Raw genomic sequence first — 13,667 nt, forward strand, 5'->3', positions numbered from 1 at the left:
TTTGAACAGTTTAAGTTTATAAAATCTCTTCAGTTAGTTTTCTGTGTCTACATCATGAGCTTTGTTATCCTGGTTAGATTACTTTGAGATGTTTCCCATCACTAAAGTATATGGCCTCTTCTTTCTGTTTCTCTGGGGGTTTGTGCAGTGAGTGCCTTGTGCAGATAGCAGTCATCATTACTGGGTTCAGAGACACAGAGTTGGAAGAGCAGAACTGCTAAAAAGACTAAAACAGTAGGGGGAGGAATTCAAAACCAACAGCCTTGGAGAGTTGTAAAGGCAGGAAGAGCAGGTAAAGGCAAAAAAACATGCAGGGAAAATACTTTCAAAAATATTAAGTACCTTACCAGCCTTAAAAGTAAAGAAAAATATATGCATTACCACATAAAATGGAATTTATAAATCTGCATGCTTAGTTCATAAAGATAGAATACTAAAAATATTAACTACACAATTTTCTATTGAGTAGTCATTTTATATGTATAGTTAGGTACATACATTTATGTATATGCCAGACTTTTCAGTTCTGATTGCTTTCTCACTTCTTAGCCATTTTAATTCTAAATATCATAAATGAGGGGCTGTTGACTACCATATTATGTGGTTTTTGTTTGTTTGTTTGTTTTTGCCTGTCACATTTCCATTATGACAATGATTTGACAGATAGTTATCTTTAACTTTCCTATATTTAATTTGATCCTTTTCCTTCCAGCACTCCTTCCTTGTATCGCCAATAATTTCTCATCCTCTTAAATGTTTATGGCATTGGAAATATTAAACCCACAATTATCTGTAAGCCAAGCTGAAAGTATTTAGCACTTTTAATCTCCTTTTGAAAATGAATCTCCTCCTCTTCACCAGTCTTCTGGTGTTTGTTTTTGTTTGTTTTTTAATTTTTTAGCATGAAGTGAATGACAGAACTTTATTTTCAGCATCCAGCCACAAGACTGAACTTTCCCATCGCGTGGAGGCAGCTGTAGCATCATTTAACTAAGCGCAATTAACAAGTTATCTCCTGGTCAGGCCCTCCCCCGACCAGGCCGCGCGTTGCCATGGCGACCCGCCCCTCCCTCCCTCCTCCCCCTCCCCTCGGTCCGCCGCCGCCCCACAAGGCCTTGCGCTGCCTCCCGCCCAAGATGGCGCTGCTGGGCGCCGCGCCGAGCTTGGCGGCGGCCGCCTCACGACGGCGGCGCCTGCTCCTCGCCCTCGCCCTGCTGCGGCCCCTGCCCGCTGCCGCTTGCTCGCACGGCTGGGCGGTGGGGAGGGGGCGGCAGCGGGCCCGGGGAGCCCCGGGGGGAGGCGAGGTGCGTGGGGAAGGCGGGCGGTGGGGGGCCGGGGGGCGCTGAGGGGCGAGCTGAGGGGCTGTGGGGGACGGTGAGGGGCTGAGGGGGGAGCTGAGGGGCTATAGGGAACGGTGAGGGGATATGGGGGGCATTAAGGGGCTATAGGGGATGGTGAGGGGCTATGGGGGGCACTAAGGGGCTGAGGGGGACGGTGAGGGGCTGTGGGGGGTGCTGAGAGGGCCGGTGTGGGGCTGAGGGGGGCTCCGAGAGGTGTGGGGGGCTCTGAGGGAGGTGGCGAGGTGGTTTTGGGTGGGTTTGGGCTTCAGGCTGGGAGTCAGGTGCTGTGCTCCTGTCCGGCCGGGGGTTCTGCGTCCCTGGGAGCTTGGGTTCGGTTTTTGCAGACAGGCACTCGGAAAGTACCTGTGTGGGTGGGCTGTGGTGGCCAGGGCTGTGCTGACAGATGATTGTGCCGTTACGTGGAGGAAGGAAGGACCCTGAGGGTGCTGTTAAATAAGCTTCTTCCATCCCTTTGGGATGCATCTGCATAACGTGTCCCAGCGCCGTGCCTTGGCCCCTGAACTGCCTCAAACCACGTGGAATTGCCCCAGGTTTGAGCAGCTGTAGGTTCCCCTGCCTGGCTTGTGGTTTAGCTGCACAGCGCACGGTTGGGCCCTAAAATAAGGGTTGTGTTAGCCACTTCTACTAGGCAGCAGGTTTTTTGGGACTGGCAGCAGCTCATCACACAGGGACATAGCTGGTCCCCTGCCCGTGCTCCTCCTTGCTGTTAGATCCTGAGAGCCTGCAGCTGGAAGGGCTTCCTTCCTCCAGCTGACTTCCTAAAGCCGCACGTTTTATGGCCTCTCCTTGCCAGATGTTGTGCAACTTGCTTGGTGGGGATCAGCTGTTCCCGTGCTCAGCCTCTCTGCGTAGGGAAGTTGCTGGTGGTGGTGAATTGGAAACGTGAAGTGTTGCTTTTGAGTTTCACCTCAGCATTGTGGTCAGATACCTTTTAAAGTAGCTTCAGCATTTAACCCTGGGACTACAAGATCCGCGCTGAGGAAGTCGTTTCTTAGTGAACTGCTCATTTGCAGATGATGGAGTGCACACAGTTTGAGTTCATCTGCTTTTTTTCCCCTTTTCTATGTTTTTGAGCAGTCTCTGTGTTACCCCCCTTTTTCCTTTCTTATCTCCATCTGTTTGTGAACGTGTGGGCAGCAATGCTGTTCCCACGCTTCTAATAGTATAAATTTAAAAACATAAAGCAGTCTGTAGCTTGCTACCAGCGCAGGAAATAGGTTAAATCTGAGCATCAGATCATCCTCTGAACCTAAACAATTTCCATCCTCTTTGTTTGGACCTTAATAGTAACTTCCTGAGTGAAAGCGTGGCTGTGTTGTGCTAGTACCAGTAAATACACACTGTCTGTTGTGCTGCAGTGCCAGAGTGTTTGACTACTCACATTTGACTGTATTGTTGCATTAAAGATTGCCCCAGTTGTCTTTGGACGTTATAAATTCATGCTCTAGACAGCCAGTTGTAACTGCTGTACAAACCAGGATTCCTGCTGTCAGCAGCAGAAGGCTGTAACGTGTTCCAGTGAATGATTTTTTTGGGTTACAAATAGAGAATGGAGTGCGTGTCTCAAACGGAATGGGTCCAGCTTTCACTAATTTATTTGCATCTCTCAGGGAGAGAAGGAAGTGCGTCTCGAAATTTGTATGAGCGAACTTTCCATAAACTCTCAGCTATTGTTTTCGTTTGATAATAACATCAAGCCTTTTTTCTTCTTCCAAGCGCGCTGCTCTTTATGACTGGCTTTTTGTCGTCACCTGTCATAATGTGAGAGACAAAGTTGTGTTTCTGCAGTAGAGAGTTACTTTTCTGTATTCCAAGGTAGTTGTGTAGTCATAATAAGGAGAAATGCTAAGTAGATAAGTGGACAGTGGAAGGCCTCACTCTTCCAAAATAAGATAGAAGCTTGAGAAAAACAGGCTGAGCAGTGTGAGAACAGTCAAAGAAAGATCATGAGTTCTCAAAACATAAGAAAGGAGAAATTAAAGGGTTGAAAAAAAAAAGAAAAATTGTACGTACATGGTATAGAGGAGTGTCGAGTAGCTTGTGAACCTGCAGTACTCAGCCAGTGAGGAAACAGGGGAGGTGATCAGACGTGGGGTAATAGGGAATAAAAGGTTAGGATTTGTTTGCTGGGATGTGCTCCTGATTGACAGGCCGCCCGCCATTGCAATTGTGAATAAAAGAGCTTCACAGAAGATCCTGTCTGAAGAAAATTATTTGAGATTTTTCTCACTATTAATTGCCCCTGACAGGCAGAATTCTGTCACAGTCAAGTTCCTGTTACTTGGAAGAAGAGACGGGCAGGACTGAAGTAGTAAATTGGTAGGGCTTTTAGTATTGAAACCCGTAGAAGACAAGAAGCTGGGAGTTGAAGGTGATGTAGACCAAGTGTTTTACTTCAAATGTCTAGTGAGTAACCAACAATGTAAGCACGGTGATATGTGTATTTATTTGAATCCTATTTTCCTTTTGAATATTTTCATGTGGAAATGTCAATTCCTCCTGATGTTTCTTGATTTGCACTGGACTTCCTGAACGAGGGAGCTCAGGCTGTACCTGCAGTGTATTGACGCATTCAGCTATTTGACCTTTTAGTTTCTGTGGGTTTCTGTGTTAAAAAGTGGTAAACTAGGCATTTATTTATTTTTTTTCTTTTTAATACACAATCTGGTGATTATTTTTTTTACTTTGCTTATGTGTCAAGCTCTATTGGGGTGCTCTTTGTGCCCCGTTATGACAAAAAGGCCGCACACTTTGTGTGGTGTGCAATCCAGATCAATTTATTTGATTATTGTCTAGCAGGAGGCTCAAGCTGCGTGCTCTGGAGTTCTAGGTTATGATGCCCTTCAACACGTGGTGACAAGCTGACAACACTGTTTAACCTTTTATTAATCTGCTGACCAAAGAAGATGTGCTGTCCTGTCATTCCAGTTTTTTTTTTTTTGCAGCAAGTTCTGTTGGTGCAGGCATGGAATTTCTTGAGGTGACTGCCAAAAGTTGGCCGTCAGCTTGAACAGGTTGTAGGTCAGAGCCGAAAGCCACCGGCTTTTATCAATTAGGGAATTCAGCACGTAAAAAAAACTTCTGGGAGCAAGTCAATGCATCCTATGAGAGTTGCAGCTATTTAATTGTTTCTCTGCATTTAGGCCCTAATGATAACTGTAAGTCTTTTTAATGGGCTTGTTCTGAAAGCTTTCCTGTTATTAAAAACAGAAAGAGCCAGAACTTTAATTTTTTGCATTTGAAACAACTTAAGTTTGTTTGCTGTGATCTTAAGCTGCACGTTTCGCAGTCACTTGGGTTTAAGGCTTAATGAAAGCAGTGGATACAGCGTGTGTTTTTGTGAAAATCTTCAGGCTGCTGGGTGACGACAGCCTCCGTTAGCGTAGGGATGTTTTTATGGCCATTTACAATTTACTCTTGTTAGTTACTGCGGCGTTACTTAAAGATTTTACTGTAGGTTTGGGCTTTTGTAATTATAATCATGCATACTGGAGTAATGGCAAAGAAAGCAGGAGGTGCTTAGCGCATTTTTCTGGTTTTTATGCAGTTGTTTCCATTACATGCCTTGCTATATGTTCTTTAGTGTGTGCAAGAGCTCTTGTGTGACATTTACTGCTCTGTTCCAGGGATCGGGTGTGGAGTAGACCTTGCACTAGCTGGTTGAATAGATCAGAGGGCACCAAGTGTGGGGAAAAAATGCTGACGATCCAGCCTTTTAATATCCCGTGATAGGGAAGACTGGCAGGACCCAGCCACCTGTGAGGTCCTGATATCTGGCTTTAATGCTGCATTGTCCCCCAGATGTTCCCAAATACCTCGTGTTTTACTAGGAGGGAGCACCTGGTGTGGGGCAGTTCCACCAGCAGCGCGGTGCTTTTCAGCGCCGCTGTGAAACCACTTCTTGTGAGTACAACAAACCTCACGGCTGCGCTTCTGCCTTCAGTGGTGTAACTACACAAATAGCAGAGGGCCATGGCAGCACAGCCGTGTCTCTCAAGGTTCGTGCCTTTCGCAGCTCAGGCTGGTAAACGCTGTAGACGTGGCGTTAAGTCATGAGAAAAATGGTTAAAGGCAGGAAAAAGTTCTGGAGAAATAGGATCATAAAGAAAAGTTAACTGGTCTTTCTAAGAATGGTGGAATTAAAACACTTCAGTGTCATCTGATCATGTTTCCACTCTACTTTGCATCCATCCGATGAGTGTTTTTTGTTTTCCTTTTAAGAGCCAGACAGCATTAAGTATTCTCTGTGGCGCTTACTGCAATGAGATTCAAGCGGAGTGGAGCTGTTTGGATGCTGTTGTGTTACAGATGATAATCCGTGTCTTTCTTCCCTCACATGTGCGTTTTTCAGTGGTTTGATCAGCTTTGTTTTTCTGAGCAATAGGACGTGTAACACGTGTAACACTTGTATCCTGGAGAGGAAACTAGCTGCATTTGTGGAAGGGCACAACAGGTATTGTAAAAGCTGTGGAGCTGTGATCCGACAACATTTCCTGATGTTGAGATCAGTTTGTATTTCCATGAACGTAGCTCCTTCACCTCACCCTGCCCCAGCAGGCAGGGGTTCATTGCGTCAGAGCTCCCTGTGAATTTAGGATCTCTGCTGGGTAGTGATGGAGAAGGTGGCCGTATCGGGTACAGTCTGCCTGGTGAGCTTTGGGAAATAACCAGACGTGACTCTCGTGCCTTCTAGGAAGCTTTATGGTCTCTTTGTGTTTTTTTTTCGTTTTTTTCTTTGGGGGGGTGTTTTTTATAGGTTGGCTTGCCTGCATCCAAAATAAAAGCAATGAGAAATCATGTTTAAATAAAGCTTAAATGGGGGAAACGAGCATTTGACTGGAAAGGCCCAACGGTATTCAAATAAGGATAATTATTTTACTATGAATCTGCATAAACCAAGAACTACACCGAGAGCTTGCTTTCAGCCATGACTTCAGCAGTTACAAAAAGCAGGACTTTGTAAGCTATTGTGAAGTGTAACGGCAAAAGGTAGAACAGACCTCTTTTTTTTTTTTTCTCCTTGCATTATCTTGGCCTTCCAGCTGCCACATGGGGTGTGATAAAGCACGTTCTTGTGCATAAGTTAGTAATATCCCATGCTCTGGAAGTAGTTGTAAGAGAAGCTTCGGGTACTTTGGATAAATTTACTAATTTATGTGCAGCCTGCTCTGTCTTGGAAAATTATACTGCTGCTCGTTGCCTGGGCGTCGTTTCACGTGTCTGTGTGCATTGCTAAATTCACTTCTCTAGATGTTCTGCTGGTGTAGCTGAGCAGTTTGATGTTTGATTACTCAACTGTCTCCGTCTTCTGTTGAGCAGGGTGCATATCATAGTTAAAATATATATATGGCAAGACTTGAAATTAATTTCCAGTAGCCTTGGCTTCGTTGTAAGACCTTTTTAGTAGTCTCTTTACTCACAGATATATGCCTAGAACACTGAGTAGTTGAAATTCATTGTATTTTCAAATTCCCTTTATAGGGGAAATATTGCTGCTGAGCAGATCAACAATCCCATATTTCTACCCATAAAAGCATCAGACATCTAATTATACTGAGAATTGTTGCGAGGAAGGCTGTATAATGGAGCAGAGCAGATGGAAATATGGGAACGGGATCCGAAACTCGTCTGGGGAGTGCTGGGGGGCACGGGGCGAGCAGCACTCGCTGCAGTGGAAGTTGCAGTGGTGTTTGTTGGGCTGCACGGGGTGGTGCTGGGTGGGTTTTCTTCCTGCCACTGGGGTGGGCTTCGCCAGAAGAACCTGAATGCAAGTGTGTATTAGCAAGATGATGTTACGGGGAAACTTTAGGTATTTTTTGTGATACTCTTGGTTTCATTTGTTCTGGATTTGCCTACAGAGCACCTGCACGTGGTTAAATGTAACTGCCGTGAAGCTTGTATTGCTTGGGTCGGTACGGTTGGTTTATGCTTGTCAGGGTAGTGTGTTCTGCCTACCAGGGTATTTTCACCTATTTTCACCTTTCACCAAAGGTACGTTGTGTGCTGCACAGAGAAGCTTCGGAGTGTGGACTTGACCTTGTGCAAATGTGTTTAATCCCTGTTGTTTGTTTGTGTCGGTAGCGTTTCAACTACCACCAGCAGTCACGGCACTTCAGCAATGTGACTTCCACGTGCAGTCAGCACCTGACATCTGTTTCATCCTTGGGAGTACGTAGGTTCATCCAAAAATACATTAGAAGAACATAACAGTGCACAGTGAGCCCTTCAGAAGGTAGGAAAAGCCAGAATGAATGTTCCCTGAAGAATTCCTTCAATTCTGGAATAAACAGCACTCAGGCTGCAGAAGAGGAGCCTGCTAGTGCAGCTCTGCTGCAGTAAGGTCCGAGGGGGGCTCTCCTAGAGCCCAGCTCTGTTAGGAAGAGTTGCAGTGAGGGATGGTGGAGCCCCAGGTCTGCTTGTGGGATGTGTGGAGTGCGGCAGTCCTGCTGCTGTGGGTTTTTCTGGTTGTTCTGTGATGCCTGGAAGCCTTACCAGTGCAGCGAGCTGCTCGCCTCGTCAGAGTTGAATTCCTGGTTTCTTTGCTGGGACTTGGTTTTTAACAGGAGCTTGGGAGGAAAGCAGAAGCCTCCAGTCTTCCAGGCACAAGACCAACAATAAAATCTTCTGTTTCCCTGCGTAGCTTGTGCAAATCATGTGTCCTTTTCGCTATGTCCATGTCTTACCCCTGTGAGGGTTTGTAGGTTCAGTCAATGAAATAGGCTGTCCAATGCAGTAACTGAGCCTGGGTCTGTGGGTGTGTCAGTGGAACTTGTTTCTGGGATGTTTCTCTTGTTCTTCAGTCAGGAGGAGATGTGTGGGCTTTGCCAGAGGATTTAAGTTATTAGTAAAACATTTTTGGTGTGACCTATGAGTACGTTCTTGAAGAACAGTGCATAGTTCCTTTCCGATAGCTGTTGGAGCATTGGTTGTCTGCTCTCATGTACTGGGAATATCCAACAAAGACAAATACACTCCGAGTTAGCTACCTGTGCTTCAACCTTTATAATACTTGAGATCAATATATTCTTGTTCTCGCAAAGCTGAGCGGGACGGGATGGTGCTGCCCAGGAGAGGTTCCAGCTGTGTCTTGGGAGAAGCCAAAGCACTGAGCAGTTGGATCACCAGACCCGAAACCTCTTTGGCGTGGTGTCTCAGCAGCCCGTTATCGGCATCACGTGTCTGAAGTGTAAACGTTGGCGTAAAGGCACCAAGGCTTTCAGCACGCTGCACGCTCCTCCGTAGGAGGCAGGAGCTGGATAACTGTAGTGAGCCTCTCAGCCCCGACCACAGCTCCGTGATAAATTGTAGGCTGTTGTAGTTCGGTGTCTGCCTGTGGCTGGGGAGGCAGGAGGAGCTGTAGTGACATAATTGCCCCTGCTGAATTAGGGAGTGCCGCTGCTTTTGTGCTGGTCCTACAGCTTAATTTGGTGTTAGACTCTGGGTTGTTCCCAGGTGCCACTGTAGTGCTTGCTGCAAGGAGTGCTTAATCCTCTTCTTGCGTGTTGGTGGGAGCTTTTATCCAAAGTAACTGTGCCTTCACAACAGATTAATTTGCAGGAACTTGGGACGTAATGAGGCCTCTCGGAAGTCCTTGTCCCTTTCCATTATATTTTCTGTTTATGAAGCTGTCACCATTCATCCAGAGTGCATTGGTTTAGATGGAATCCCCCCTGTTGACACGACACTGAAGCTTATCTAACTGAAGATTATCTCCGAGGAGCTGCACCTCCTTAATTCAGCTCAGGTCTTGGCAGCATCAGGACGGCTGACCCAGGCCAGTGCACTCTATTAAGCGTGCAGCGTGTAGTGCTAACGTTTACTCTTCCTCTGCCTGTGCTGTCACAGAACTGGAGCGTTTGAAATGAGCATGTCCTAGGTGGTGACTTCTGGGGGAACTGTCTTCATTTCCTGAAAAATGAATTCTGGTGTGAGGCTTAGGACAGGAGCAAAGGAATGTCTTAAGGCAAGGTATAAAACACATGGCAGTGCTGCTACTTGCCAAGGTTAAAAATATCCTTTGTGAGCAAGGTGCTTTTGTTACTTTTAACACCTTTTGGACATTTGTCCAGTGCCTTGGGGGTGATGAGCAGTTCTGTGCTATTTTGCTCAGTGTTCGTGCTCACACTACGTAATATTGGAGCGGAGCAGTACAAGATTAAATGTTGAATGTGTCAAGGATGTGGAGCCAGCACTGTAACCGAAAGAGGTAACTGGTTCGCCACTGGGGAAGCACTGCAGCTGGTCCACCTAGGGAAGATAAATGCTCCTTAGACACTTAGAGAAAACAAATTGCTTTTGATGTGCCGTGTAAAGCATGCGATAGCTGGTGCCTCGCAGCACACCCAGTAACGACGCATCGATGGCTGTGTGGATGTTGGTGTCTTGTACCCTGCCCGCCTGATGCTCGCAGACAGCTGTGGTGCTGCCTCTGGTGGTGCTGATGCCTGCTGGCGAGGAGCTGCAGCTTTGATTAGCCTTGTGGTCCGCTGGGCAGGCGTGGTAGCGGCTGAGCTGGGAGGGATTGAAGGTGGCAGAACCTGTGAGCGTCAGAATAACAAGTCATTATGAAAAATAGAACAAAAGAATATTTGAAAGAAATCAGAAGACAACCTGGGAGAAGATAAAGATGAGAAGGAAAACTTTGGAGCTTGCGTGATACAAAAGAAATAAAGTCTGTGGGCTTTAGGGAAGGGAAAGATTCATTGTCATTTAGCATTTTTAATGGGTGAATGTGATACAGTTTACACCCGCTCCCCACCAGTTTGCTTTTTTTGGTGGTCAGTTGTCAGAAAACAAAGCCGTCTGCCTTGTTCCCATGTTATGCTTGTTCATGTAAATTGGATGAATGTTCTCTGCATGTTCTGCATTGCTCCATTTTCCACCTTTTTTTTTTTTCCTTTCTATTCTGTAGATTTTACCAATCTGCAAGCAAAAATCATGGCAGAGTCTGGTGGGAGGTTATTCAAGACCGTTATTGGAGGCATCAGAGGTAGGTAGAAATTCTTCCTGGTTTTTGTGGGGGGAAGGAAAATCAAGCTCTTAGAGCATCTTTTTTTTTCCCTTAGAGCATCTTTCTTTTTTTTTTCCCTTTTTATTTCACTATTTACAACATTGAAGTACAGCAAGTTAAATGACAAGTTATGTTTCTGGCTCTGGAGTGAACTTTGCTTAGAAGACTCAGACTTTTATACACCCCTCAAGAAGGCTTTTTGAATCTCTAAAAACTAGTGATAATACAGGCAGTGATAAAGCAGAGTCCTTATCAATGCAGAAAATTTACATTTTTATATAGGTTCATGGTGCCAGACATAGAAAGTACCAATTTGTAGAAAGCTGTGAGTTTTCCTTGAGTACATAGGGTTTTATTGCTTCAAAATGCTGTTTAGGTTGGGAAATACCAAGAAACTTAACAAATTTATTCTCATCATTCTGAGTGACAGGTTGTCAGGCTCTTATTCCTCTGAAGTCTGCTTGCCTTAATACTAATGTAAACATAGGGAGAATTTATTTTTTACTGTTCATGGAATCATCATGACTTATTTCTAAGTAGTACCCTTGGCTTGAATGAAACTACAACATATTTGTCTTTTTTATTACTATTATTAAAAAAAGAAAAACATTTATGAGTGGACTTATGCTAACCACTTATGAATGACCTTAAGCTAAAATCTTTTGAGAGTCATTGAGTCTGTGTGAAATTAACACTGATAATATTCTTTAATATATGGAAAGTGAAATTTTGCTTTGGGAAACTCTGAGCTCTTTAGGTTTTATATCTGATGGATTGATAAAGAGCTTTTACATAACTTTTACTGAAATGGAAGTGGAAAATGTAGCAAAACCTTTAAACAAAATGCAGGCACTTTTGAAGAGCTTTGACGCACCTGTTGTTTGTGGCAGGTGAATTGAAATTGCACTTGAATGAGTAATAGTGAATTGTTATTTTTGGTCCATCTACCTGAATCAATAAATTCCAAATTTTTTTCCATATTTATTTAGCAGAAGATCTTGCTCACATGGTAAGGAGAATGAATACTTGCTTTTAAAAACCAGGTTCTTCTCCTGACTGCTCCAATACATGCTGTTCTGGATTGCAGCAGGGGCTCTGGGGTGGGTAAATGTGTCTGTCACACGGTGCCAGTAAGCCATTCACATCCCAACGGGAACGGGAAGCGTGAAGCAGGTTTGTTTGTTTTGACCTCCAGCAGCGAAGTTATATTTTCTATGTGGAAAGAGGATTATTGCTTAAGTGTGTCCCATTTTATTCATTAACACATCCGAGTACAGTTATCTTCCAAAACTTTCTTTTTATTGTTTCCTTATTCTGCTTTTCAGTTGTAGGTGTCCTTTTAACTTAAATATTTAAAACTCTGTTGTCTTTACCTCCTGGCTGCTTGGAAGATTCTCTTTGCTGTAATGCTAGATTTACAGTCCTTCTCTTATTATTGTTTCCGTAAGCAAGGCAAGGTTTTTGAGATACTATCTTATTAATGTACACTGATACAGTTGGAGGGTAAGAAGAACCAGTAGTTCTTCATTCTGTTGGCTTTTAAATGCAGGTTTCCTGAGGTTCTTGCAAATTAACTTTTCTTTTTCACACAGATCTTCCCAAGGTTGCAACTGATAGAGAAGAGAATGTGTTGGCATGGTCATGCAGGTGGAGGGCTTCACACAGATCCAAAGGAAGGGGTAAGAAATTTCTTAATTAGTATTGCTTTTAACTTTAAAAAAAAAACAAAAACAAAAACAAAAAGCCAAAGACCCCACATAGCAATTTTTGAAAACCTATTGGTAGATAAGTGAACGCTGTAGCATAGCAGATTCTTTTTACTTGTTAATGTAAGCTTACTAGTTCTTAGATGACCAAACATTTATTGTAACTGTTCAAGTTCCTCGGTTTTATTAAAATGCAATGCTAGTGTTGCACACTGCTTTGTAACTTGCCTCCATTACATTAATGTTTTTTTCATGGAAAGTATGTTCCATTGCCACTTAATGTGCTCTGATATTTGCCTGCGACTTGGCATTCAGAATAGCAGAAATTAGCTTGTGGGTACAAGTTGCTGCATTAGTTGGTGAAATTGCACTTGAAGAGGGGGAAAAAACTAATTCAAGTGTGCTTATATTTTTACTTTGATTTAACACTGATGCAGCCGATACACTCGACTGAATTTACATTCAGGAAGCACATGTGCTAAAATAGTGATGATAGGTATGTAAGGAGAGAAGCCAATCTTTTATTAAACCAAACTATTAAAGGTAGAAAAGAAGCGGGCTTTTGGTGAAAACAACACGGTGTAAACTTTGCGCTATTAAAATTACAAAATCAAAGAGCTTGGGTTATGTAACTTCCCATTTTTTCACTTGCTGTGCTTTTCTCACTTGCACCTCCTTCAGGTGCTCTGTGTATTTGAGGAACGGTGCCACGTGGGGACTAGAACTTGGTCAAGCTTCAGTGGGATCTTCCTTGGACTAGCACAGACTGCGCTGATGACAAACAGGGCTCAGTGCAAATCCCAGGTGTTTCAGTGCTGGTTCGTTCCTGCTCTGACACACCGCTCCCCGCAGCCTGGCAGAGCTGACCATCCATTTTCCTGTAGCTGTAAAGGAGAGGAGCACTGCACCTAGGTTTTCCTCTTAAACCTTGGTCTGAGAGTTATCCCTTCATTTAGTCCAAACCCGTTTATGCTACAGGCAGAAGTCGGGAGACATTACTCACAGGTAATGCTTTTGTAGGAAGGGGGGAATACATAATGTAAAATGCAGCCAGATTGTTTTAGCAGGCATCTGTGATCTTTCCTGCATAAGGCAAAGGGAAGCAGGAGAGTCAGACATCTTCAGCTGGTGCTATTACTGGTCCTGCATGTAGCAGTAACTTCACAGTGATTTTAGAACCCTCACTGCAACACGTATAGGCTCTGTCAAATACTTCCTAGGCAAAATGGACTAACAAGCTATTCATCTCCCTACTTACCCTAATTGTATTGTGTATGTTATCAAATACAATTTCTGTGGATTATATTTTTCCTCTAAATGGAAAGGGGGCATTGTCCCATGTTACCACTCATCTGTTGGGCTTAATTATTGTTGTGTTTTTTCCTGTTACAGTTTCTGTTCCCCTGGGTACATTGGTCAGCTGCATGTTGTCTGTTTGCTGTCAAAACCTCATCTTTTCACCTGTCTGTGGAAAAAATCCTTTTTATATACAAAGAATGATCTTGCCCTCATATGCTGCAGCTGCAAATCACAGACTGACCTGTCTTCAAAAAAAAAAAAAAAATGCTACAGGATATTTACTCTTCCTTT

General features: G+C 44.0%; 1 protein-coding gene across 1 annotated transcript in view; it reads left to right on the forward strand.

Moving 5' to 3' along the window:
* Window positions 1-1,100: 1,100 nt before the first annotated feature.
* ABCB7 (ATP binding cassette subfamily B member 7) overlaps window positions 1,101-13,667 on the forward strand; it is a 40,837-nt gene continuing 28,270 nt past the window's right edge. Inside the window, exons 1-3 of the mRNA XM_068696718.1 lie at window positions 1,101-1,304; window positions 10,273-10,350; window positions 11,964-12,050. Coding sequence (XP_068552819.1) covers window positions 1,137-1,304; window positions 10,273-10,350; window positions 11,964-12,050 — 333 coding nt within the window. The 5' untranslated portion in view covers window positions 1,101-1,136. The remainder of the gene's footprint in view (window positions 1,305-10,272; window positions 10,351-11,963; window positions 12,051-13,667) is intronic.

The sequence above is a fragment of the Anas acuta genome, chromosome 13 (genome assembly GCF_963932015.1).
Source record: "Anas acuta chromosome 13, bAnaAcu1.1, whole genome shotgun sequence".
NCBI lineage: Eukaryota > Metazoa > Chordata > Aves > Anseriformes > Anatidae > Anas > Anas acuta.